The sequence below is a fragment of the Rattus norvegicus genome, chromosome 1 (assembly GCF_021556685.1).
Source record: "Rattus norvegicus strain SHRSP/BbbUtx chromosome 1, alternate assembly SHRSP_T2T, whole genome shotgun sequence".
Lineage (NCBI taxonomy): Eukaryota > Metazoa > Chordata > Mammalia > Rodentia > Muridae > Rattus > Rattus norvegicus.
Genome location: NC_141534.1, coordinates 171,961,158 through 171,987,283, shown reverse-complemented (window position 1 = coordinate 171,987,283; position 26,126 = coordinate 171,961,158). Strand labels below are relative to the sequence as shown.

Here is a 26,126-nt window from a genome sequence, read left to right as displayed (position 1 = left end):
GAAGCTCATGTATCATGCATATGTAATGTATTTACATGATTTTTTCCCACTGTCTCTTCCTTCCAACCCCTATAGAGACCCTGAGATCGCCCTCAGTTCACAGTACTTTTCTTTAGTTACTGTTGTTACATATGTACACTAAACATTATTACATAAAAATAAACCAATATAAGCTGTTGAGTCCACTTAGTGCTGCCATTATGCACATGTTTTAACATAGTCCCATGTTTTAGTCATTAATTTTAAGTATGAATGAAGATCTCCCAGGAAGATGTTCTTAACAGGTGACATAGCAGATGAAGTTATCTGCAGCAATTTTTCCTATTTCTTTTCTGTGTTTGTTTCTCTCCTAACAGATGCCTCCTGATTTTTCTAGAAAGCATGATTCTCTACTAGTAGATTTTGCAAACCTCATACCTTGTTTCTTTTCGTATACAATCTTGTTGGTTTTGACACTGTAATGTGGAGGAAAGAATTATGTATATTAAAAACAAGTCAACATAGTAAAGAACTAATTGTCTCAGATTTTAGTAATTTCACCAGGTCACCTTTTCATTGGTTTTTGAATGGCCTTTCATGTTGGCACAGCTTGTACAATAATACAACACACCTGAGTTTTTATAAGGATAAACTGTGCATAAAATACATGTTATTTTTGACTTTCTAATTCTGATTGTTATGGTCGGCTGCTCCCTAAACTCTATCTAGTTTAATTTCAACAATCTCTCTGGGTTATATCATGCTTGTTGACAGTGCCATTGTCATGAAGACTTCTGGTAAGACTCATCACTTCATATCCCTGCCTGGTCTTCTCATGAGAATTCATTTATTTTCTTTTTTCTACATTCCCAGACACCAGATCGATAAAGTGATTCTGTTCTTATCCTTATAACATACAGAATTTTAATCAAGAATTAAAATTAAGAATTTAATATATATTCAATCTTTAACCAACAAATATATTTTGGGTTGCAGCTATCCTCTAGATATAATAATGGAAATAGTGATCAATAAATTCATACTTTTTCATTTCTGCATGATGCATAATTAGATGGAGATTCTGGACTGATTGAATAGTCACAGAGAACATTCTGTAGCAGAATCATGAAGTTCTGTGGAGAACATTAGAAACAAACACTCTGGGGTCAGAAAAGGCCTTCATGAGAATGAGACACATAGGTCAGGTAAAGGACTGACAGGAACCTCATGCTGATTCCTCTTTCTGTTCCTCAAACCTATATCAGATCCCTCAAACATTTCAGTATTTAGAGATTTTCTTTTTCTATTTTCTCTCACCAAGCATGCTTCTTATTCTTCTCAATTTTGATTTTGATTTCCTATGCTCTCAAGTTTTTAAATACTGTATAACATCCTGATACCCTTGGCTCATACAAATGTGTTCTGTTTCAATTGTTAATACTACTTTTGCTAATTCAAGGGTCTACTGTTCATAGATTATTTTCAGGAAGCCGCTTACCCTTGTTCCTTCTTATTTAAAAATGTGTCATCATGATAAAAGTTCTGGGTTGTAGGATTGGAGGGAATATATCTCAGGTGAATCTAAACTGACTGCAATTGTGAGAGACATCAGAAGTAACATAAAGCATTTCAGAAATAATTTGGGGAAAAGTTGGTGGTGCTGATTAAAATAAGAAATGCAGCCCAAGAAACAAATGAACAATGAAAGCACTTATACTATAGCACAAGTCCAGGGGAAAAACCTTTGAGAAGAACCCTGGTACCATCAAGATGTCATAAAACAGCTTCACGTTAAGGGTAGAGATATTCCTTTGGCTGTAAATGTGAGGGAATTTCATTAATTCAGGAACTACACTATTTCTCACCTTCGTTTTGAGTAGCAAATGATACAATCTTAAACTTCAAATCATTTCATGGAGTCATTATTTTAGCAGTTTTTAAATTCTAATGGTAATTAATATGACAGCAGTAACTATATCATCCACTGTTTCCCACATGGGAACCAAGGTTGATGTGATTTGGATTATTTTAAAAAGAAGTGAGCACTCAGTATTGACTGGAGGAATAGAAGATATAAATGAAAGACTAAAGGTAAGCGCTTTAAGGATGAGACAGTCTCTCGAAAAGTAATAATTTCATTTCCAAGTTCAATTATGTTGCACTAGAAATGGAGAAACCATGGCCTCATAAGGTATGATTCTTTTTCCAAAGATCAAAACAAATATATTCACCCACTGGTTTCAAAACAATCAAAACAAAACAAAATGAAACAAACAAACAAACAAAAAACCCAAGAGAGTTAAAAGAGTTCTACAAATACTAAGAATTTTATACATGGATATAAAATTTATTTTATTCTTCTGTAGTCAGTGTTGACAGATAACCCAATCTATGGAAATAAAAATTAGAATATTACAATATTCATTTAGTGTTAGGTTCTTTTACAAGGGTTATCACTTGGCCAGCCATGAGGTTTTGGCCAATTTATTAACACCACACATGAGTCTTGTTTTATGGAGTGAGCATTATTACAATTATTAGTTGTTATTATTACTATTATTATTACAATTATTTTATATCTTTCATGTGGTGTGTGTGTGTGTGTGTGTGTGTGTGTGTATGTGTGTTTGCATGTCCATAGGAAATCAGTACCTATGGAGACTAGAGGTTTGGAAACATCCCCCTGAAGCTAAAGTAATAGGTGATAGTAAACTGACATATATGACTGGTGGGAAACTAACTTGGGTCCTCTGGAAGAACACTATGCACTCTTAATCATTGAGCCATCTCTCCATGTTCTGGAGGAGGCTTTAAATCCAATGGAAGATATGTGGTCTCTTCCTTACCATTCATGTTACTATTATACTAATGGGCTCATTTTGCCAGGCTGATTGTTACTGGAAGTCATAGATGGTTGATTATTTTTTCTCTTGTAGTGTACATAGCATCTCCCAGTATTATGACAATTATCCTGGAGGGATGAAGCTTCCAGGTCAGTATTGGCTTGATTTCTCCCTGTTATATAACTCAAATGTATGATGTCTTTAGTAATAATATCTTATGTTCTGTGGATAACCAAAAACAATGGAAATAGTTTGTAAGCAACAACTCAAGAACAGATAACCCATACATAGCTCTGGGCCTTCAGTTGGTAGCCTATGTTGTTTGGTTAGCATTGTCCCCTGATTATAGTTATTTACAAGCAAGTTGAGCATCAGGAAAGATTTCCAATGGTTATAAGTGGAATTAGGCCATGGCATAATTTTCACTCATACTTCAAGCTATATGAGTGACATTTGAAGGATATATTTCAAAGCTAAAATAGTATCTTTGGTCTGAAATTGTAATCATTTATCAGTACAAATTATACTTCCCCACAATATATTATTATATATTTCAAAATGTTCTAGCCAATATAGCGGTTGGTATGACCTTGCTAGGTTCATCTCTCAACTAGACTTGGTTTATATGAAGAAAAACTTCATTTATGTTATCTTGAAGAGAGTCTAAATATTCATTCATTTAAAAGAAATATCCACCTTCATAATCCTTTTAAACTGAAAAGAAAAAGAGAGAAAATATTCAAGAAAACACATTTCTATACTCCATGAGAAGAAACACTAATGACATCCTTTCTGTTCTTATTTACTAGTGCTGACAAAGTATTGTCATGTCCTATGTAGACTCCTTCAAATGAGTCTGTCCATCAGAGGCTCCTGACAGCATGTCACCAGGCAACAGCTCATGGATTCACCCTTCATCCTTCCTGCTCTTGGGAATCCCAGGACTGGAAGAGTCACAGTTCTGGCTTGGTTTTCCATTTGGAACAGTCTATCTTACTGCTGTCCTAGGGAATGTCATCCTTCTCTTTGTGGTCCATCTCGAGCACAGTCTTCATCAGCCCATGTTCTACTTATTGGCCATGCTGGCTCTGACTGACTTGGGCCTGTCCACGGCAACTGTTCCCAGAGCACTTGGCATATTCTGGTTTGGCTTCCATAAGATTGCCTTTAGGGACTGTATAGCTCAAATGTTTTTCATCCATCTGTTCACAGGCATTGAAACATTCATGCTTGTAGCTATGGCCTTTGATCGCTACATTGCCATCTGTAACCCTCTCCGATACAACACTATCCTCACCAACAGAGTGATCTGTATTATTGCTGGCATTGGACTATTCAAAAATTTCATTTTGGTTTTTCCTCTTATATTTCTTATTCTAAGGCTTTCATTCTGTGAACACAATGTCATACCACACACATATTGTGAGCACATGGGCATTGCCCGCCTGGCATGTGTCAGCATCAGAGTTAACATATGATTTGGATTATTACTCATATCTATGATACTTCTGGATGTTATTTTGATTGCTCTGTCCTATGTGAAAATTCTTCATGCTGTATTCAAACTTCCATCCTGGGAAGCCAGGCTCAAAGCTCTTAATACCTGTGGTTCCCATGTGTGTGTGATCTTGGCTTTCTTCACTCCAGCCATTTTCTCCTTCTTGACTCATCGATTTGGACACAATATTCCACGGTATATCCATATCCTCCTTGCTAACTTATATGTAATTATCCCCCCGGCTCTTAACCCTATCATTTATGGGGTGAGAACCAAGCAGATTCGAGATCGTGCAGTCATGACATTGTTTTGTAAGGAAGTTTAACTGTAAGCCTCTGATTTTTAGTGTTGCAGTCTTTTCCTTCATATATAGAACTTATGTGTAAATAAACTTAAATAGAAAAATTGCTTTACAGAATACTAGCTAAACACACAATGTTTCTTTATTCATGGGCATCCAAACAAGAAGGAATTCTCCCAGATGACAAAAGAGCACAATGAAGAAATAAGGATACAGTACTAAAGTTCAGAGAAATACAAAGAAGAAAGAAAACTGCTAGGTTAACCATCAGGAAGCCTCTCATGCACAGAATGGATTTAATCTTTATATTGAACCACCAAAATTCTACAAAGATATCTTCTTTCAATTAAGCCAGGGCAAAAAGTTTACCAAAATCCTTTAATTTCACTTGCCACACAGCAAACACCGTGTCTTCCAGAATCTCTCTCTCTCTCTCTCTCTCTCTCTCTCTCTCTCTCTCTCTCTCTCTCTCTCTCTCTCTCTCTGTATGTGTATTCCAATTAGATGAGAACCTATAGATAGACAAGAGTTTAGAGCCCCTTCCAAGCATGAAGAAATTCTTCTAGATGACAAGTATTTCTCTTTCACATGCATTCTAGAAGTGTACAGAAATTAGAGGATGTGTGATGGGTCCACTACATCATACTTTTTATTGGATATTTAATGTCTTTTCATTTCAAATGTTATCTCATTTCGTGGTTTCTCCTCTGGAACCTCCCTCTCCCACCCTGCTTCCCCGGTTTCTATGAGGGTATGCCCCCTCCCACCATCCACTCTCACCTCACAGTCCTGACCATCCCCTACACTGGAAAAAAAAATCTAACCTTCACAGGACCTAGGGCTTCTCCTCTCATTGATGCCAGACAATGCCATCCTCTGCTACATATGCGGCTGGAGCCAAGGGTCTCTCCATGTATACTCTTTGGTTGGTGGTTCAGTCCCAGGGAGCTCTGGGGGATCTGGTTGGTTGATATTGTTGTTCTTCCTATGGGGTTGTAATCCCTTTCAACTCCTTCAGTCCTTTCTCTAACTCCTCCACTGGGGTCCCGCTACTCAGTTTGATGGTTGTTGTAAGCCTTCAACTTTGTATTTTTCAGGCTCTGGGAGAGCTTCCCAGGAGACAGTTATAACAGACTTCTGTTAGCAAACACTTCTTGGCATCCAAAATAGTGTCTGGGTTTGCGTCTGTATATGGGATGGATTCCCAGGTAGGTCAGTCTCTGGATGGCCTTTCCTTCAGTCTCTGCTCCACACTGTGTTTGCGTATTTCCTTTTAGATTGGAGCCATTCTGGGTTAAAAACTTGAAGATGAGTGTGTGGTCCCATCCCCCAACTAGTGACCTTGCCTAACCTCTGGATATTGTCTCTATAGGTTCTCATTCCCTTTGTTGAACATTTCAGCTAATCTCTCCTCTGTTGTGTCCTGGGAACCTCTTGTTTTCCTGGCATCTGGGGCTTGCTGGTGGCTACTCCCAGTTTCCCACCACCCATTGCTACACCCCTCTGTTCAAATTCTCGACCCTCTTTATATTATCCATGTCTCCTTCTATACCTGATCTTGCGCACCCATTCCCCCTCCACTCCTTTCTTCTTCCCAAGTCCCTCCAGCCCTCTACCTTCAGTGAGTATTTTGTTCCCTCTTCTAAGAAGAACTGAAACATCCACATTTTAGTCTTTCTTGCTCTTGAGCTTCACATGGTCTGTGAATTGTATCTTGGGTATTTCGAGTTTTGGGGCTAATATCCACTTATCAGTGAGTGTATACCATGTGTGCTCTTTTGTGACTGGGTTACCTCACTGAGGATGATATTTTCTAGTTCCATTCATTTGCCTAAGAATTTCATGAAGTCATTGTTTTTGATAGCTGAGTAATACTCCATTATGTAGATGTACCATCTTTTCTGTATTCATTCCTCTGTTGAAGGACATCTGGTTTTTTTCTAGCTTCTAGCTATTGAAAATAAGGCTGCTATTAAATAGTGGAGCATGTGTCCTTGTTATATGTTGGTGCATCTTTTGGTTATATGCCAAGGAGTGGAATAGCTGTCTCCTCAGGTAGAACTATGTCCAATTTTCTGAGGAACCTCTAGACTGATTTCCAGAGTGGTTTTTACAAGCTTGCAGTCAAACCAGTAATGAATGTAGGAGTGTTCCTCTTTTTCCACATACACCCCAGCATCTGCTGTCAACTGAGTTCTTTTTTTTCTTTTATTAAATTTTTTTTAACTTACATCCACCTCTGTATTTGTTACACTCTAGCAGAGCCTCTCAGGTGACAGCTATATCAGGCTCCTGTCAGCATGCACTTCTTGGCATCTACAATATTTTCTGGGTTTGGTGTCTGTATATGGGATGGATTCCCCTGGTGGGGCAGTCTCTGGATGGCCTTTTCTTCAGTCTCTTTTTTACATGTTGTCTCCATATTTCCTTCTGTGAGTATCTTTGTTCCCCCTTTGAAGAAGGTCTGAAGCATCCACATTTTGGTCTTCCTTCTTGAGCTTCATGGGGTTTGTGAATTGTATCTTGGATATTCCAAATTTTGGACTAATATCCCCTTATCAGTGAGTGCATACCATGTGTGTTCTTTTGTTATTGGGTTACCTCACTCAGGATATTTTCTAGTTCAATCCATCTGCCTAAGAATTTCATGAAGTCATTGCTTTAATATTTGAGGAGTGTTCTAATTTGTAAATGTACCACATTTTTTTTGTATCCATTCCTCTGTTGAAGGACATCTACATTCTTTCTAGCTTCTGGCTATTATAAGTAAGGACATAGTGGAGCATATGTCCTTGTTGTATGTTGGAGCATCTTTTAGATATATGCCCAGGAGTGGTATAGCTGCATCCTCAGGTAGCATTACGTCTAGTTTTATAAGGAACTGCCGTACTGATTTCCAGAGTGGTTGTACCAGCTTACAATCTCACCAACAGTGGGGGAATGTTCCTCTTTCTCTGCATCCTCTCCAGCATCTGCTGTCACCTGAGTTTTTGATCTTAGTCACTCTGACTGGTGTGAGGTGGAATCTCAGAGTTGTTTTGATTTGCATTTTCTTGATGACTAAGGATGTTGAACATTTTTTTAGGTGCTTCTTGGCCATTTGATATTCCTTGATTGAGAATTCTTTGTTTTGCTCTGTAGCTCTTTTTTTAAAGGCTATTTGATTCTCTGGAGTCTAACTTCTTGAGTTTTTTGTATACAGTGGATATGGGCCCTCTGTTGGATGTAGGATTGGTCCACTAATTTTTTGTGAGAGACAACTGAGCAAAACCTTAATTCATATTCTGACCTTCATAGTTCCTAGTCTGATAGTGATCAGTTAAAAATATTTAAATTTTGCTTTTTTTCTGTGTACTAAGAAAATGAAATCTGCAAATTCAGCACTATAATAAGATGCTTATGACTCATATCAGACAATATATTTGAAATTGCAACTTTATAAAACATTTTTAATACATGAACAATAAAAAGACAATTATCCTGCATTTGAAAACTTAGCCAACTTTCAAATAGATGTTTCATAAAGAGATTAGGGACAAATAAACACATGGAAATTTGCCAGGAAATACAAATGAGGTTATAATGAAATGACATTGCATACCTAAAGGAGCTTTCATGGTCTTTTTGTAACTGTAACTGTGTAACTGATCTTGAAATGTAGAATGGCAATCCCTCCAGCCTTGTTTTTTTTTCTTTGTTTTTCTGTGTGTGTGTGTGTGTGTGTGTGTGTGTGTGTGTGTGTGTGTGTGTGTTTTCATTGTTTTTTTGGCTATAAAGGGTCTTATGTATTTCCATAAGAGTTGTAGGATGTTTTGGTTTCTTTCTTGAAGAATGCCTTGGAAATTTTGAATGAGATTTCACTAAATCTGTCAATTGCATTTAGTAGGATTGGAATAGGCCAGTGCCAAGGACCAGTCTCAGCTTGGAGAGTGGTTTTGAGGAAGTGGTGTTGAGGAACAGTGAAAGAACAACTTAAAGTCAAATTTTGGGTTCAAGATCATAGCTGTCTTCTGCTAGAGACAGCTTTCTGAAGATAACTAAACAGCCCCTTTCTCACAGACCAAAGTACAGTAATTTATTTAAATATCAGTTCAATCACACACACACACACGAGTGGTGGGGGATTATCTCACCACTTGGCATTTTTTTTACCATAACCCCTTGACTCCTATGAAACACAGCAAGCACATTTTTAACATTGTAAATGAATTCAGTGATTTGCCTGCCTTTTAAAAACAGACAGTAAGCTAGCTAGGTGGGATCCAGCTCTGAGATCACCATTCCTGTCATGTATGGGCCGAAATTCTCCTGTTTCCAGCATGAGATTGAACTCTGTATTAGGCCTGCCTTTGTATCCTTCTGAGAAGCTGTCACATCATGCAGTTACCTCTGTTCTTTTATGTTTCACATATAATTATATAATTTATATTGTAATATAATTTATATTGTATCCCTATATTTTGCATAGTCGAGAAATCCAGTTTATATATTTTTGAACTAATGTTTTCATAGTTCTTTCCCACAGTCTAAAGAGCTATGGGCATCATATCATCTTTCATAGTTATTTTGAACACATGCCCTTACCCATCTAGTTTGTGCCAGTATCAGAGTCCCATCATATTTGGTCTTAGCAACGTTGCTCTCTAGATCCTGGATGTAGTTCTCACTATTCTCTCCTATGTCAGGATCCTCTAGGTAGTGTTCTGCTTTTCCTCCTGTGAGGCCAGGCTCAAGGCTCTCAAAAACTGTGGTGCCCATGTAGCTGTTATCCTAAACTTTTTTACTCCAGAATTTTTTTCCTTCTTGACACATCGTTTTTGGCCACCATGTGCCCCAATATATCTACATTTTCTTGACCAATAGCTATGTGGTTGTCCCACCAGCCCTTATTCCTGTGATCTGTGGGGTAAGGACCAAGCAGATTCAGTAACGAGAAATGAGGATTTATTCCAGAAAGGTCACTGAAAGTGACATTAGACTGAAAACTGAGAAATAAAGTATTAGTGAATCTGAATAGAGACCACTTAAAATGAAACTGAGAAAGAGGCAGAAAGATCAAAATAAACAGAACACCAGAAAAGCTGAAATACAACTTCAATTGGCCAATGTTTATACAATTAAACTTACTGGAGGAGGGCATGAAGGGACAAAATAAATATTTGAATAAATAATGCTTGAAAATTTATGAATTCATTGAAAACTGTAAACTTATAGCTCAAAGAAGCTCAATGAAGGCCCAGCATAAAAATCATAAATGAAAATACACCAAAAAAACATGATGACCAATTGCTCAATGGCAGAGACATGTTGAAGATTAAACACATTAATAGTAAATTCTGAATTACCCACTGTGATGATTTGAATATTCTTATCCCAGCAAGTTGCACTATTAGGAGTTGTGACCCTGTGGGAGTAGGTATGGCCTTGTTGGAGGAATGTGTCACTGTGGGGAAGATATTGAGATCCTTCCCCTAACTACATGGGAGCCTGTTTCCTCTAGGCAGCGTTCAAGATAATGGCCTGAACCTCTGAACCTGTAAGCCAGCCTTATTTTGGCCTTATTTTAAAAAAAGTGGTTCATATTCAATTAAAAATTGTATACAACAATGGTTTCTGGATTGAACATTTGGCATTTGTATACATTGTTAAGTCAATGACTCATCAAAATTTATACTATTCATTGATTTCTAGAATACATTCTTCTCACAAATAAAGGCTTTGTTGTAAGATCATATATTCACATTTTATTTCTTTTCTTCTGTGGGTAAACAGTTTTATGATTTTTGCTTAGTGAATTTAATGTTCTTACCCTCTACTGGTAAGTGGGATCATAATACAGCACATTTTAAAGCACTACAAACTGCTTGTCAACTCAGCATAATCTAGCTACTTCTGACTGATCCCCTGAATCCCACCTTCTGTTCTCTCTTGTCCTTCTCTAGGTAGATATATACATCCTCTGTGTGTGTGGGTGTGTGTCTGTGTATGCACACACACATATTCAATAACATCTGTAAAGAGGAAAGTAAATATTTTAGACATCATTATTATTGTCTTTGCTTAGGTTAGATTATGAAAGTGCTTATTGTTTTAATTTTACTTTCTCACTGTGAGATGCCATTGTAGGTCCAATAGCTGACAGCTACTGAAATTGCCTTTTTTTCTCTCATATGCAAATCAGGCAACGGTGCAAGAGAGATAGTCCAGTTTGTGGAGTACTTGCTTTGCAAGCTTGATGACTTTAGTTAGAGGACCATAGCCCATGTAAAAAGGCAGGGATGGTGGTACTTGTTAATCCCATTGTTGTGGGGCTATCAACAGACAGGGTCCTAGAAACCCTTGGCTACTTGGTGAGATCTAGTCTAGTGATAGACTCTGTTTTTTCCTTTTTTAAAAAAGGCTAACACACATACAAATACACACTATGAAAGAAAGCCAGACTCCATAACTACATATATCTCCAGTTAAGCACAGTGTATATTATTTCAGTGATGACCTTAAATAATGAATTTTTATCTGAACTTGAATTTTGTTGCAAATCTTCTAACTTCCTTCCAAAGCAGTTGAGGTGGAATTCTTAGAAATTTTACTGATTCTCGTCAAAGGCTATCACCTCTAGAGTGGAGGGAGCATGGGAAGGGTATGAGCGAGGGTAACTGGGGAAAGGAAAATGAGGAGGGAGTGCTGTAATTCTATTTCAGTAAGAACATTTTTTAAAAAGAAAGTTTACTGGTTCTCTGAATTTCTGAAGTGTGAGAGCTATTTTTGAATATTTATGAGTTATTAGTATAATCTAAACAAATAAGACTTGAAGAATACAAACATGAAACATGTCTGAACACACAATCTGAATAAATGGGATGGCTTTCCAGATCCTGAGTAAGCCAAAGTCCTTAGGGCTTTACTTCATCATGACCAAGAAAATGCTTTGCTTTAAAAATGGCCCAACCATGAGAGAATATAATAGCCCTAGATAACAAGATAGGGAATTCACACTGGCTGAGATATTCTTGTGGGATGAGTGGAAACAGAGTAATTAGAAATTAAGAAGTTAAAAGCTATAGAATTATGCAGGTTGGAGAACTGAAGGGAGAAATTCTGAAGTCTCAAGGGGTCCCTTGCAGGTAGACTTTTTGTGCCCATATGTCTGTGTGAGAATCACACATTGTCTTTGTGATCTGATACCACAAAGACCCGGGAGAACAACAGTTCTTGGTCATGGAGGAAGACTGTAAACTCCAGTATAAACTTGAGCCTCAGTTTAACAACCTTGGAACAGTTATGACTGAAGATTCTGTCAACAGCATTTCTGTCTGAAGTTGGTGAATTTGGTATCAACTTGACTGCATGTGATTTTGGTCACAAAGTTCATACATACATCTTGAAGTAAGATCTATTAATTTAATCCCTTCATTATTTGTATATAATTCAAATGTTAGTTTGGAGGAGATAAAATGTTTATGTACTTATTTCTAGCTTGTAGATTTTCAGTAGATTCTGCTCAATTTATCATTTTGTTTGTTTGAACTTTTATAATAAATATAACTAATTATGAATGATGAAGGCTTTTAAAAAATTTAGCTAAGCATACTGCTGCCTTTGTTGCAGTGTTATTGTATTTCTCCTTCAACCTTTTGTCTTCTTCTGTTTTCTTTCTTTGTCTCTCCTCTCTCTTTTAGAGCAGTTTTACTAAAAGTTATTATGATACTTGTGATTTGAAAAGTATTTAACACTGGAAGTGGTATTCTTAATTTTTCCAAATTACAACTTTTTCTTTAACTCTTTGTAACTCATGTTGAAAACAAAAGTAATCCAATCTTGTCCAATCTCACATGATTGCAGTTAATGTCTAAAGAACATACATTGTATTTGCCTTTCTGATTTCTGTCAAGTTCAGTTATGTTTCATTGTATATTAGGAACCTGAGGCCTTATAGGCTAGGGTCTTTGTTCCAAAGATCAAAACAAATATATTCACCCACTGGTGACAAAATAAAAGACAAAAAAAATCTAGAAAAGGCAAAAGAGTTAACAAGGTTCTAAAGAAAACTACAAATTTCATATATGCATATACAATTTATTTTATTCTTCTCTGGTGAGTATTAGGATAAAAAGATAATGGATAAAAAGATAAGAATATTACTATGTTCATTTAGTATTAGGTTCCTCTATAGGAGTTGACATATGACCAGACATGGATTTTGAGCACATTTAAAAGCACTAGGCCAGAGTTCCATTTTGTGGAGTTGGCATCGTTATTGTTATATTTTCATTACTATAATTATCTCTGTCATTTATCTGTGTGTGTGTGTGTGTGTGTGTGTGTGTGTGTGTGTGTGTATGCATGCATATGAATGCCATGCCCATGCCCATGGATACTAGAGGCTTGGGCACAGCCACCTGAAGCTGGAATATTAGGTAATAGTAAGCAGACTTATATGATTGGTGGGGAACTAACGGGTTCTCTGGAAGAACTGGATATACTCTTAATTCCTGAGCTATCTCTTCATTTACTGGAGCAGGCTTTAAGTCCAATGGAAAAATGTGTGGTTTCTTCCGTACCATTCACGTTACTATTACACTAGTGGGTTCATCTTACAGGCTGATTGTTACTAGAAGTCAAAGATGGTTCTTATTATTTTCTATTGTAGTGTACATAGCATCTACATTTTATGAAAATTGTCCAGGAAGAATGAAGCTCCCAGGTCAGTACTGGCTCGATTTCTATATGTTATGTAACTCAAATGAATGATGTCTTCAGCAATAGTATCTTATTTTCATGTTCTAGAGGGTAACCAAAAATAATGGCAGTAGTCTATAGACAATCATTCACAAAAGAGGTAACCCATAGGGTACTGGGCCTTTATTGGTAGCCTAGGTTATTTGGTAAGCATTGTTCCCTGATTAGAGTAACTTACAGGAAAGTTAACAGTTCCATGGATTATACATGGAAGTAAGCCATGGCATATTAGTTTTTAGTCACATTTCTAGTTAAATAAACGCCATTTGAAGGATATTTTTGAAAGTTACAATATTATCTGTGGTCTGAGCTTGTATCATTTATCAGTCAGATAATTCCCCACAGTTCATAAGTATATATTTCAAAATGTTGTAGCTAATACAGAAGGCTGTACGACCTGGCTAGGTTCTTCTCCTCACTCGACTTGACACATACAAAGACAAAACTTCATTTCAGTTATCTGGAACAGAATCTAAATATAATTTATTTCTTAAGAAACATCCACCTTCATATTCCATTTACACCAGTGAAAAGAAAAGAAGAGGAAATATGAAGGAAAGCACATTTCTACACTCCATGAGAACGAACACTAATGACATCCTTCTGTTCTTATTTACTAGTGCTGACAAAGTATTGTCATGTCCTATGTAGACTCCTTCAAATGAGTCTGTCCATCAGAGGCTCCTGACAGCATGTCACCAGGCAACAGCTCATGGATTCACCCTTCATCCTTCCTGCTCTTGGGAATCCCAGGACTGGAAGAGTCACAGTTCTGGCTTGGTTTTCCATTTGGAACAGTCTATCTTACTGCTGTCCTAGGGAATGTCATCCTTCTCTTTGTGGTCCATCTCGAGCACAGTCTTCATCAGCCCATGTTCTACTTATTGGCCATGCTGGCTCTGACTGACTTGGGCCTGTCCACGGCAACTGTTCCCAGAGCACTTGGCATATTCTGGTTTGGCTTCCATAAGATTGCCTTTAGGGACTGTATAGCTCAAATGTTTTTCATCCATCTGTTCACAGGCATTGAAACATTCATGCTTGTAGCTATGGCCTTTGATCGCTACATTGCCATCTGTAACCCTCTCCGATACAACACTATCCTCACCAACAGAGTGATCTGTATTATTGCTGGCATTGGACTATTCAAAAATTTCATTTTGATTTTTCCACTTATATTTCTTATTCTAAGGCTTTCATTCTGTGGACACAATGTCATACCACACACATATTGTGAGCACATGGGCATTGCCCGACTGGCATGTGTCAGCATCAAGGTTAATGTACTATTTGGATTAATACTCATATCTATGATACTTCTGGATGTTATTTTGATTGCTCTGTCCTATGTGAAAATTCTTCATGCTGTATTCAAACTTCCATCCTGGGAAGCCAGGCTCAAAGCTCTAAATACCTGTGGTTCCCATGTGTGTGTGATCTTGGCTTTCTTCACTCCAGCCTTTTTTTCCTTCTTGACTCATCGATTTGGACACAACATTCCACAGTATATCCATATCCTCCTTGCTAACTTGTATGTGATGATTCCACCTGCTCTTAACCCTCTTATTTATGGGGTGAGAACCAAACAGATTCGAGATCGTGTAGTGATATTTTTTTGTAAGGGAGTTTGATAGTGAGGCTTTACCTTGTACTATTACAGCTTTTGTCCCCTTGGTTAAGAGAAGAACTTATGTGTAAGTAAGCTTAACTAGAATAACTGCTTTACAGAATATATTGCTAAACATACTGTGTTGCAGTATTCATGGGCAGTAATCAAGATAAATATTACAGCAAATATTTGTTCTAGATGAATAAAATACTATTGATTGACAAATGGGTATATTTTATTAGATATTTTATGAATTTACATTTCAAATGTTATCTACCTTCATCTCATTTCCCCTTCCCCTGTTTATATGAAGATGCTCCCACTCCCATACAACATCTCCTTCCTTGACACCCTGGCATTAACCTAAACTGGAGAATTAAGCCTTCACAGGACTGAGGCCTTTTCCTCCTATTGGTTTCAGCCAATGCCATCCTCTTCTACATATGGGGCTGAAGCCAAGTGTCTCTCCATGTGTACTCTTTGGTTGGCTACTGAGGCATCTGGTTGGTTGATATCATTGTTCTTCCTATGGTGTTGCAAACCTACTCGGCTCCTTCAGTCCTTTTTCTAACTTTTCCATTGGGGTCCCCTTTGCTCAGTCTGATGATTAGCTGCAAGCATCCCCATCTGTATCAGTAAGGCTCTGGCAGAGCTTCTCAAGAAGCACCTGTCAGTACTTCTGGGCATTAGCAATAGTGACTAGGTATGGTGGCTGTATATGGGATGGATCCCCAGGTGTGGCAGTCTCTGGATAATCTTTCTGTCAGTCTCTGCTCTACTCTTTGTTCCTATATTTCCTTCTGTGAATATTTTGTTCATCCTTCTAAGAAGTACTGAAGCATCCACATTGTGGTTCTCCTTCTTCTTGAGCTTCATAGTGTCTGTGAATTATATCTTGTGTATTCTGAGCTTTTGGACTAATATGCACTTATGTATTACATGGTATGTATCACTGAGTACATACAATGTGTGTTCTTTTGTGACTGCATTACCTCACTCAGGATTTTTCTAGATCCATCCATTTGCCTAAGAATTTCATGAAGTCATTGTTTTAATAGTTGAGTAGTAATTCATTGTGTTAATGTACCATATTTTCTATATCCATTCCTCTGTTGAAGGACATATGTGTTTTTTCCAACTTCTGGTTATTATAAATAAGGCTGCTATGAACACAGTGGAGCATGTGTCCTTGTTATATGTTGGTGCATCTTTTGGGTATATGCCCAGAAGTGGTATAGCTGGGTCCTCTGGTAATACTATGTCTAATTTTCTGAAAAACCAGCACACCTATTTCCAGAGTGGTTGTACCAGGTTGCAGTCCCACCAACAATAAATGGAGGAGTGTTCCTCTTTTCCACCTCCTCCGCACATCTGCTGTCACCTGAGTTTTGTTATTGGCCATTCTGACTGGTGTGACATGGAATTTCCCAGTTGTTTTGATTTGTATTTCCCTGATAACTAAGTATGTTGAATATTTCTTTAGGTGCTTCTCAGTCATTTGATATTCCTCAGTTGAGAATTCTTTTTTTTAGCTCTGTACCCCATTTTTAATAGTATTATTTGGTTCTCTGGAGTCTAACTTCTTGATTTCTTTGTATAATTTAGATATTAGCTCTCTGTTAGATGAAGGATTGGTATAGATATTTTCCCAATCTGTTGGTTGCTGTTTTGTCCTATTGACAATGTCCTTTGCCTTACAGAAGCTTTTATGAGGTCCCATTTGTTGATTGTTGATCTTTCAGCAGAAGCTATTAGTGTTTTGTTCAGGTAATTTTCCCCTGTGCCTATGTGTTCAAGGCTCTTCCACAATTTCTCTTTATGAACTTCAGTGTCTCTGGTTTTATGTGAAGGTCTTTAAAGACTTAGTCTTGGGTTTTGTATATGAAGATAACAACGGGTCACTTTGCATTCTTCTACATGCTGACCTCGAGGTTGAAACAGCACCATTTGTTAAGAGAGCATCTTACCATTGGATGGTTCTAGCTCCTTATCAAAGATCAAGTGACCATAGGTGTGTGGGTTAATTTCTTAGTCTCAATTCTATTCTGTTGATCACCCTACCAACCTCTGTACCAATACCATGTAGTTCTTATCAGGATTGCTCTGTAATACAGCTTGAGGTCAGGGCTGGTAATTCCCCCAAGAAGTTCTTTTATTGTTGAGAGCAGTTTTTGCTAAGTGTTTACTACTTATTCCAAATGAATTTAAATTGTTCTTTCTAACTCTGAGAAGAATTAAGAGGGAATTTTCATGGAGGGTTGCATTGAATCTGTAGATTGTTTTCAGCATGATGGCCATTTTTTACTATATTAACCCTGCCAATTCATGAGCTTTGGAGATTTTTCCACCTTCTCAGATTTTCTTCAGAGACTTGAACTTCTTATTATACAGATCTTAAACGTGCTTGGTTAGAGTCACAGCAAGTTATTTTATATTATTTGTGACTATTGTGAAGGATGTCATTTCTCCAATTTCTTTCTCAGCCTGTTTATCCTTTGAGTAGAGGAAGGCTACTGATTTGTTTAAGTTAATTTTATACTTAGCCACTTTGCTGAAGTTGTTTATCCAGCTTAGTAGTCCTCTGGTGGAACTTTTGGGGTCACTTAATTATACTATCATATCATCTGAAAATAGTGATACTTTGACTTCTTCCTTTCCAATTTGTATTCCTTTAACCTCCTTTTGTTGTCTGATTGCTCTGGCTAGGACTTCGAGAACTATATTGGATAAGTAGGGAGAGAGTAGGCAGACTTGTCTAGTCTTCGATTTCAGTGGGTTTGCTTCAAGTTTCTCTCCATTTAGTTTGATGTTGGCTACTGGTTTGCTGTTTATTGCTTTTGCTATTCTTATGTATGGGCCTTGAATTCCTGATCTTTCCAGGACTTTTATCATGAAGGCGTGTTGAATTTTGTCAAATGCTTTCTCAGCATCTAATGAGATGGTCATGTGGTTTCTTTTTCTTTGAGTTTGTTCATATAATGGATTAAGTCAATGGATTTCCATATACTGAACCATCCTTGTATCCCTTTGGATGAAGCCTACTTGATCATAATGATTGATCATTTTAATGTGTTCTTGGATTTGGTTCTGTTACTTTCACTGTGTCTCTTTTTAGTTTCTGTTTCCACGATCTGTCCATTGATGAGAGTGGGGTGTTGAAATATCCCACTATTATTCTGTGAGGTGCAATGTTTGTTTTGAACTTTAGTAAGGTTTCTTTTATGAATGTAGGTGCCCTTGTATTTGGAGCATAGATATTCGAGATTAAGAGTTCAACTTGGTGGATTTTTCCTTTGATGAATATGAAGTGTCCTTCCTTTTCTTTCTTTCTTTTTTTTTTTTTTGATAGCATTTGGTTGAAAGACCAATATTCGATATTAGAATGGCTATTCCAGCTTTTTTCTTGGGACCATTTGCTTGGAAAATTGTTTTCCAGCTTTCTACTTTAAGGTAGTGTCTGTCTTTGTCACTGAGGTGCACTTCTCATATGCACCAAAATGCTAGGCTCTTTTTCCTTATCCAGGTTTTAGTCTATGTCTTTTTATTGGGGAATTGATTCCATTGATGTTGAGAGATAGTAAGGAAAAGTGATTGCTGTTTCCTGTTATTTTTGTTGTTAGAGGTGGGATTATGCTTATATGGGTATCTCCTTTTGGGTTTGTTGAAAGATTATTTTCTTGCTTTTTTTATGGTGCAGTTTCCCTCCTTGTGCTGGAGTTTTCCATCTAATATTCTTTGTAGGGCTGGATTTGTGGAGAGAAATTGTGTCAATTTGTTTTTGTCATGGAATGTATCTTGGTTTCTCCATCTATGTTAATTGAGTTTTTTTCTGCATTTATTACCCTGGGCTGGCATAGTGTTCTCTTAGAGTCTGTATGACATTTGTCCCACATATTCTGGCTTTCCTAGTCTCTGGTGAGAAGTCTGGTGTAATTCTGATAGGTCTGCCTTTCTATGTTACTTGACCTTTTTCCCCTTCTTTTAATATTCCTTTTTGTTTTGTTCATTTAGTATTTGACTATTATGTGATGGTAGGAATTTCTTTTCTTCTCCAATGTATTTGAAGTTCTGTAGGGTTCTTTTTTTTTTTTTTTTGGTTCTTTTTTTCGGAGCTGGGGACCGAACCCAGGGCCTTGCGCTTCCTAGGTAAGCGCTCTACCACTGAGCTAAATCCCCAGCCCCTCTGTAGGGTTCTTGCATATGTGTGGGCATCTCTTTCTTTAGGTTGAGGAAGTTTTCTTCTATAATTTTGCTGAAGATATTTACTGGCCCTTTGAGTTGGGAATCTTCTCCCTCTTCTACACCTATTATGCTTATGTTTGGTCTTCTCATTTTGCGTGGATTTCCTGGATGTTTTTGGCTAGGAGCTTTTTGAATTTTGCATTTTCTTTGATTATTGTGTCAATGTTTTCTAAAGTATCTTCTGCCCCAGGGGTTCTCTCTTCTATCTCTTGTATTCTCTTTATGGTGCTTGAGTCTATGACTGCTGATCTTTTTTTCTTTAGGTTTGTCTCTCTTTGTGATTTCTTTATTGTTTCTATTCCCATTTTTAGATCCTGGATGGTTTTGTTCATTTACTTCACCTGTTTGGTTGTGTTTTCCTGTAACTCTTTAAGGAATGTTTATGTTTCCTCTTTAAAGTTTTCTACTTGTTTACCTGTGTTGTCCTGTATTTCTTTAAGGGAGTTATTTATGTTCTTCTCAATGTTTTCTATCATCATCATGAGATGTGATTTTTAAATCCAAATTTGCTTTTCTGGCGTGTTTCAGTATTCAGGACTTGCTGTGTGAGAGAACTGTCTTATAATGATGCCAAGTAGCCTTGGTTTCAGTTGCTTTGGTTCTCGTGCTTGCGTCTTGCAATCTGATCATCTCTGATGTTAGTTGGCCTTGCTCTCTGACTAGAGTTTGTCCTTCCTGTGGGCACGTGAGCCAGTGATCTTAGGAGTGGGAGCACTCCTGAGAGAGAAGCTTTCTCCGGGGGAATCTCTAGGGCTATGGGACAGTCTTAAGTCTGGGTGCAGATGGAGACAGGAAGGATCCTGTCCCAGACTGCCCTGTGATTCCTGTGCCCTGTGTCCTCCTGGTGGGTCACTTTTTGGACAATTATTGGAGCAAAAGTGGGGTTTCACCTGTGGGCTTAGTAGTGAAAGCACTCCTGGCATACCAGCTTTCCCCAAGCAGGTTTTGGGTCTAGAGTGCTGTGGCACAGCCTTAGCTCTGAGCAAGGATGGAGATAGGAAGGTGTTTTTTTTTTGTTTGTTTGTTTTTGTTTTTATTTTTTAATTAGGTATTTCTTATTTACATTTCAAATATTATTCCCTTTCCCAGTTTCCCGTCCATAAGTTCCCTAACCCCTCCCTTTCCCCTTCTATCCTTCTATAAGGGTGTTCTCCTCCCCATCAACCCCCCCTTACCCCTTCTCCCAACAATCCCCTACACTGGGGTCCAACCTTGGCAGGACAAAGGGCTTCTCCTTACATTGGTGCCCAGCAAGATCATCCTTTGCTACATATGCAGTTGGTGCCATGGGTCAGTCCATGTATAGCTTTGGGTACAATCTTGTTTGAAGGATAAAGAAGCTACAATACTATTTCACAATACTTTAATACAGAATCCATTGATTATGGTAGAAAGGTTTGAAGATATTGTCTATCATCATTATACTAGGCATTGACAAAACATTGTTTAATGTGTGGTTTCCAGGATTCCTGCTCAAAGAAATCAACCATAATTCCAATTTCTTTCATGTTGACAGTAGCTCCCATTATTATGTAATGATGGGAAAGAAAAATATCACAACATCACATTACAATCTCTTCTCACTTTTGAAAAAACAACTAAAGCAATTACATAGGGTCAAATATAGAAAGAATCTTCACTTTGCATCCAAGCAAGAAACAATTCTTCTAGATGACAAAAAGACACAATGAAGAAATAAGGGTATAGTACGAAAGTAAAGAGACATAAAAAGAGGAAAGAAAACTCCTAGGTTTGCCATCATGAAGTCTCTTGTGCCTCCTGAATGAATATCATCTTTATATTGAACCATCCCAATTGTCCAAAGATACCAGCTAAGACAGGGAAAAATTTCCCAAAATATTTTAATTTCGCTTGCCACATAACAAACACCATGTCTCCCAGAATATGTGCGCGCGTGTGTGTGTGTGTGTGTGTGTGTGTGTGTGTGTGTGTGTGTGTATGTGTGTGTGTTCCAATTAGATTATACTCTATAGATAGAGAAGAGTTTAAAGCCTGAAGGAATTCTAGATGGCAAGTATGTCTCTTTCACATGTATTTTAGAAATGCACAGTAATCAGAAGATGGGTAAATGATCCACAAAATCTTGGTGAGAGACAACTGAGCACACTCTTAACTCATCCTCTGACCATCATCGTCCCTATTCTGACAGTGATCAGTTAAAAATATTTAAATTTTGCTTTTTTCTGTGAACTAAGAAAATGACATCTGCAAATCCAGTACTGTAATACGATGCTTGTGACTCATAGCAGACAATATATTTGAAATTGCAACTTTACAAAATATTTTTATTCATGAACAATAAAAAGACAACCATCTAACATTTGAAAGCTTAGCCAACTTTCAAATAGATATTTCAAAAGGAGACAAATGAAAAATAAACACATGAAAACTCACCAGGAAATACAAATTAGGTTATAATGAAACAATATTGCACATCTAAAGGAGCTTTCATGCTTTTTGTTACTATAGCTCAATTACACATCTTGTAACATAGAATGGTAATCATTCCAGCATTTTTGTTTGTTTGTTTATTTTGTTTTGTGTGTGTGTGTGTGTGTGTGTGTGTGTGTGTGTGTGTCCATTGTTTCTTTGGCTATCAAGAATGCTCTATAAGAATTTTAGGATGCTTCTTCTTGAGTTTCCTGTGGTCTGTGAATTGCATTTTGGATAATTCGAGCTTTTGCGCTAATAACCACTTATCAATGAGTGCATACCAAGTGTGTTTTACTATGGTTGGGTTACCTCACTCAGGATGATACTTTCTAGTTCATTCCATTTGAGTCATTGTTTTTTTTTTAACTCTCAATTCTCAATATATATGTTTTAAATGAAAGGGGATCTACATTCATAAAAGAAACCTTATTTTTTTATCCCCCTCCCCCTCCCCTTCTTTATGGGTGTTCCCCTCCCAACCCTCCCCCCATTGCCGCCCTCCTACCATAGTCTAGTTCACTGGGGGTTCAGTCTTAGCAGGACCCAGGGCTTCCCCTTCCACTGGTGCTCTTACTAGGATATTCATTGCTACCTATGGGGTCAGAGTCCAGGGTCAGTCCATGTATAGTCTTTAGGTAGTGGCTTAGTCCATGGAAGCTCTGGTTGCTTGACATTGTTGTACTTTTGGGGTCTCGAGCACCTTCAAGCTCTTCCAGTTCTTTCTCTGATTCCTTCAACGGGGGACCTATTCTCAGTTCAGTGGTTTGCTGCTGGCATTCGCCTCTGTATTTGCTGTATTCTGGCTGTGTCTCTCAGGAGGGATCTACATCCGGCTCCTGTCGGTCTGCACTTCTTTGCTTCATCCATCTTGTCTAATTGGGTGGCTGTACATGTATGGGCCACATGTGGGGCAGGCTCTGAATGGGTGATCCTTCAGTCTCTGTTTTAATCTTTGCCTCTCTCTTCCCTGCCAAGGGTATTCTTGTTCCCCTTTTAAAGAAGGAGTGAAGCATTCACATTTTGATCATCCGTCTTGAGTTTCATTTGTTCTAGGCATCTAGGGTAATTCAAGCATTTGGGCTAATAGCCACTTATCAATGAGTGCATACCATGTATGTCTTTCTGTGAATGGGTTAGCTCACTCAGGATGATATTTTCCAGTTCCAACCATTTGCCTACGAATTTCATAAACTCGTTGTTTTTGATAGCTGAGTAATATTCCATTGTGTAGATGTACCACATTTTCTGTATCCATTCCTCTGTTGAAGGGCATCTGGGTTCTTTCCAGTTTCTGGCTATTATGAATAAGGCTGCGATGAACATAGTGGAGCACGTGTCTCTTTTGTATGTTGAGGAATCTTTTGGGTATATGCCCAAGAGAGGTATAGCTGGATCCTCAGGCAGTTCAATGTCCAATTTTCTGAGGAACCTCAAGACTGATTTCCAGAATGGTTTTACCAGTCTGCAATCCCACCAACAATGGAGGAGTGTTCCTCTTTCTCCACATCCTCGCCAGCATCTGCTGTCACCTGAGTTTTTGATCTTAGCCATTCTCACTGGTGTGAGGTGAAATCTCAGGGTTGTTTTGATTTGCATTTCCCTTATGACTAAAGATGTTGAACATTTCTTTAGGTGTTTCTCAGCCATTCGGCATTCCTCAGCTGTGAATTCTTTGTTTAGCTCTGAACCCCATTTTTTAATAGGGTTATTTGTTTCCCTGCGGTCTAACTTCTTGAGTTCTTTGTATATTTTGGATATAAGGCCTCTATCTGTTGTAGGATTGGTAAAGATCTTTTCTCAATCTGTTGGTTGCCGTTTTGTCCTAACCACAGTGTCCTTTGCCTTACAGAAGCTTTGCAGTTTTATGAGATCCCATTTGTCGATTCTTGATCTTAGAGCATAAGCCCTTGGTGTTTTGTTCAGGAAATTTTTTCCAGTGCCCATGTGTTTGAGATGCTGCCTTAGTTTTTCTTCTATTAGTTTGAGTGTATCTGGTTTGCTGTGGAGGTCCTTGATCCACATGGACTTAAGCTTTGTACAGGGTGATAAGCATGGATCGATCTGCATTCTTCTACATGTTGACCTCCAGTTGAACCAGCACCATTTGCTGAAAATGCTATCTTTTTTCCATTGGATGGTTTTGGCTCCTTTGTCAAAAATCAAGTGACCATAGGTGTGTGGGTTCATTTCTGGGTCTTCAATTCTATTCCATTGGTCTATCTGTCTGTCTCTGTACCAATACCATGCAGTTTTTATCACTATTGCTCTGTAATACTGCTTGAGTTCAGGGATAGTGATTCCCCCTGAAGTCCTTTTATTGTTGAGGATAGCTTTAGCTATCCTGGGTTTTTTGTTATTCCAGATGAATTTGCAAATTGTTCTGTCTAACTCTTTGAAGAATTGGATTGGTATTTTGATGGGGATTGCATTGAATCTGTAGATTGCTTTTGGTAAAATGGCCATTTTTACTATATTAATCCTGCCAATCCATGAGCATGGGAGATCTTTCCATCTTCTGAGGTCTTCTTCAATTTCTTTCCTCAGTGTCTTGAAGTTCTTATTGTACAGATCTTTTACTTGCTTGGTTAAAGTCACACCGAGGTACTTTATATTATTTGGGTCTATTGTGAAGGGTGTCTTTTCCCTAATTTCTTTCTAGGCTTGTTTCTCTTTCGTATAGAGGAAGGCAACTGATTTATTTGAGTTAATTTTATACCCAGCCACTTTGCTGAAGTTGTTTATCAGCTTTAGTAGTTCTCTGGTGGAACTTTTGGGATCACTTAAATATACTATCATGTCATCTGCAAATAGTGATATTTTGACCTCTTCTTTTCCAATCTGTATCCCCTTGATCTCCTTTTGTTGTCTGATTGCTCTGGCTAGAACTTCAAGAACTATATTGAATAAGTAGGGAGAGAGTGGGCAGCCTTGTCTAGTCCCTGATTTTAGTGGGATTGCTTCAAGTTTCTCTCCATTTAGTTTAATGTTAGCAACTGGTTTGCTGTATATGGCTTTTACTATGTTTAGGTATAAGCCTTGAATTCCTATTCTTTCCAGGACTTTTATCATGAAGGGGTGTTGAATTTTGTCAAATGCTTTCTCAGCATCTAATGAAATGATCATGTGGTTCTGTTCTTTCAGTTTGTTTATATAATGGATCACGTTGATGGTTTTCCGTATATTAAACCATCCCTGCATGCCTGGGATGAAGCCTACTTGATCATGGTGGATGATTGTTTTGATGTGCTCTTGAGTTCGGTTTGCCAGAATTTTACTGAGTATTTTTGCGTCGATATTCATAAGGGAAATTGGTCTGAAGTTCTCTTTCTTTGTTGTGTCTTTGTGTGGTTTAGGTATAAGAGTAATTGTGGCTTCATAGAAGGAATTCGGTAGTGCTCCATCTGTTTCAATTTTGTGGAATAGTTTGGATAATATTGGTATGAGGTCTTCTATTAAGGTCTGATAGAATTCTGCACTAAACCCGTCTGGACCTGGGCTCTTTTTGGTTGGGAGACCTTTAATGACTGCTTCTATTTCCTTAGGAGTTATGGGGTTGTTTAACTGGTTTATCTGTTCCTGATTTAACTTCGATACCTGGTATCTGTCTAGGAAATTGTCCATTTCCTGAAGATTTCAAGTTTTGTTGAATATAGGTTTTTATAGTAAGATCTGATGATTTTTTGAATTTCCTCTGAATCTGTAGTTATGTCTCCCTTTTCATTTCTGATTTTGTTAATTTGGACGCACTCTCTGTGTCCTCTCATTAGTCTGGCTAAGGGTTTATCTATCTTGTTGATTTTCTCAAAGAACCAACTTTTGGTTCTGTTGATTCTTTCTATGGTCCTTTTTGTTTCTACTTGGTTAATTTCAGCTCTGAGTTTGATTATTTCCTGCCTTCTACTCCTCCTGGGTGTATTTGCTTCTTTTTGTTCTAGAGGTTTTAGGTGTGCTGTGAAGCTGCTGACATATGCTCTTTCCTGTTTCTTTCTGCAGGCACTCAGCGCTATGAGTTTTCCTCTTAGCACAGCTTTCATTGTGTCCCATAAGTTTGGGTATGTTGGACCTTCATTTTCATTAAATTCTAAAAAGTTTTTAATTTCTTTCTTTATTTCTTCCTTGACCAGGTTATCATTGAATAGAGCATTATTCAATTTCCACGTATATGTTGGCATTCTTCCCTTATTGTTATTGAAGACCAGTTTTAGGCCATGGTGGTCCGATAGCACGCATGGGGTTATTTCTATCTTTCTGTACCTGTTGAGGCCCGTTTTTCGACCAATTATATGGTCAATTTTGGAGAAAGTACCATGAGGAGCTGAGAAGAAGGTATATCCTTTTGCTTTAGGATAGAATGTTCTATAAATATCCGTTAAGTCCATTTGGCTCATGACTTCTCTTAGTCTGTCGACATCACTGTTTAATTTCTGTTTCCATGATCTGTCCATTGATTAGAGTGGGGTG

The 26,126-nt window shown here is 37.8% G+C and overlaps 2 protein-coding genes and 1 pseudogene across 2 annotated transcripts; all 3 read left to right on the top strand.

Annotated features, from left to right (window-relative positions):
* The first annotated feature begins 3,703 nt into the window (after positions 1-3,703).
* Positions 3,704-4,645, top strand: Or52e15c (olfactory receptor family 52 subfamily E member 15C). The gene is given in 1 exon segment (NM_001000181.1): positions 3,704-4,645. A coding segment is annotated over 1 exon segment (942 nt).
* On the top strand, positions 9,127-9,551 carry Or52e55-ps1 (olfactory receptor family 52 subfamily E member 55, pseudogene 1; annotated as a pseudogene).
* Or52e15b (olfactory receptor family 52 subfamily E member 15B) lies at positions 14,053-14,991 on the top strand. The gene is given in 1 exon segment (NM_001001030.1): positions 14,053-14,991. A coding segment is annotated over 1 exon segment (939 nt).
* Positions 14,992-26,126: the final 11,135 nt, after the last annotated feature.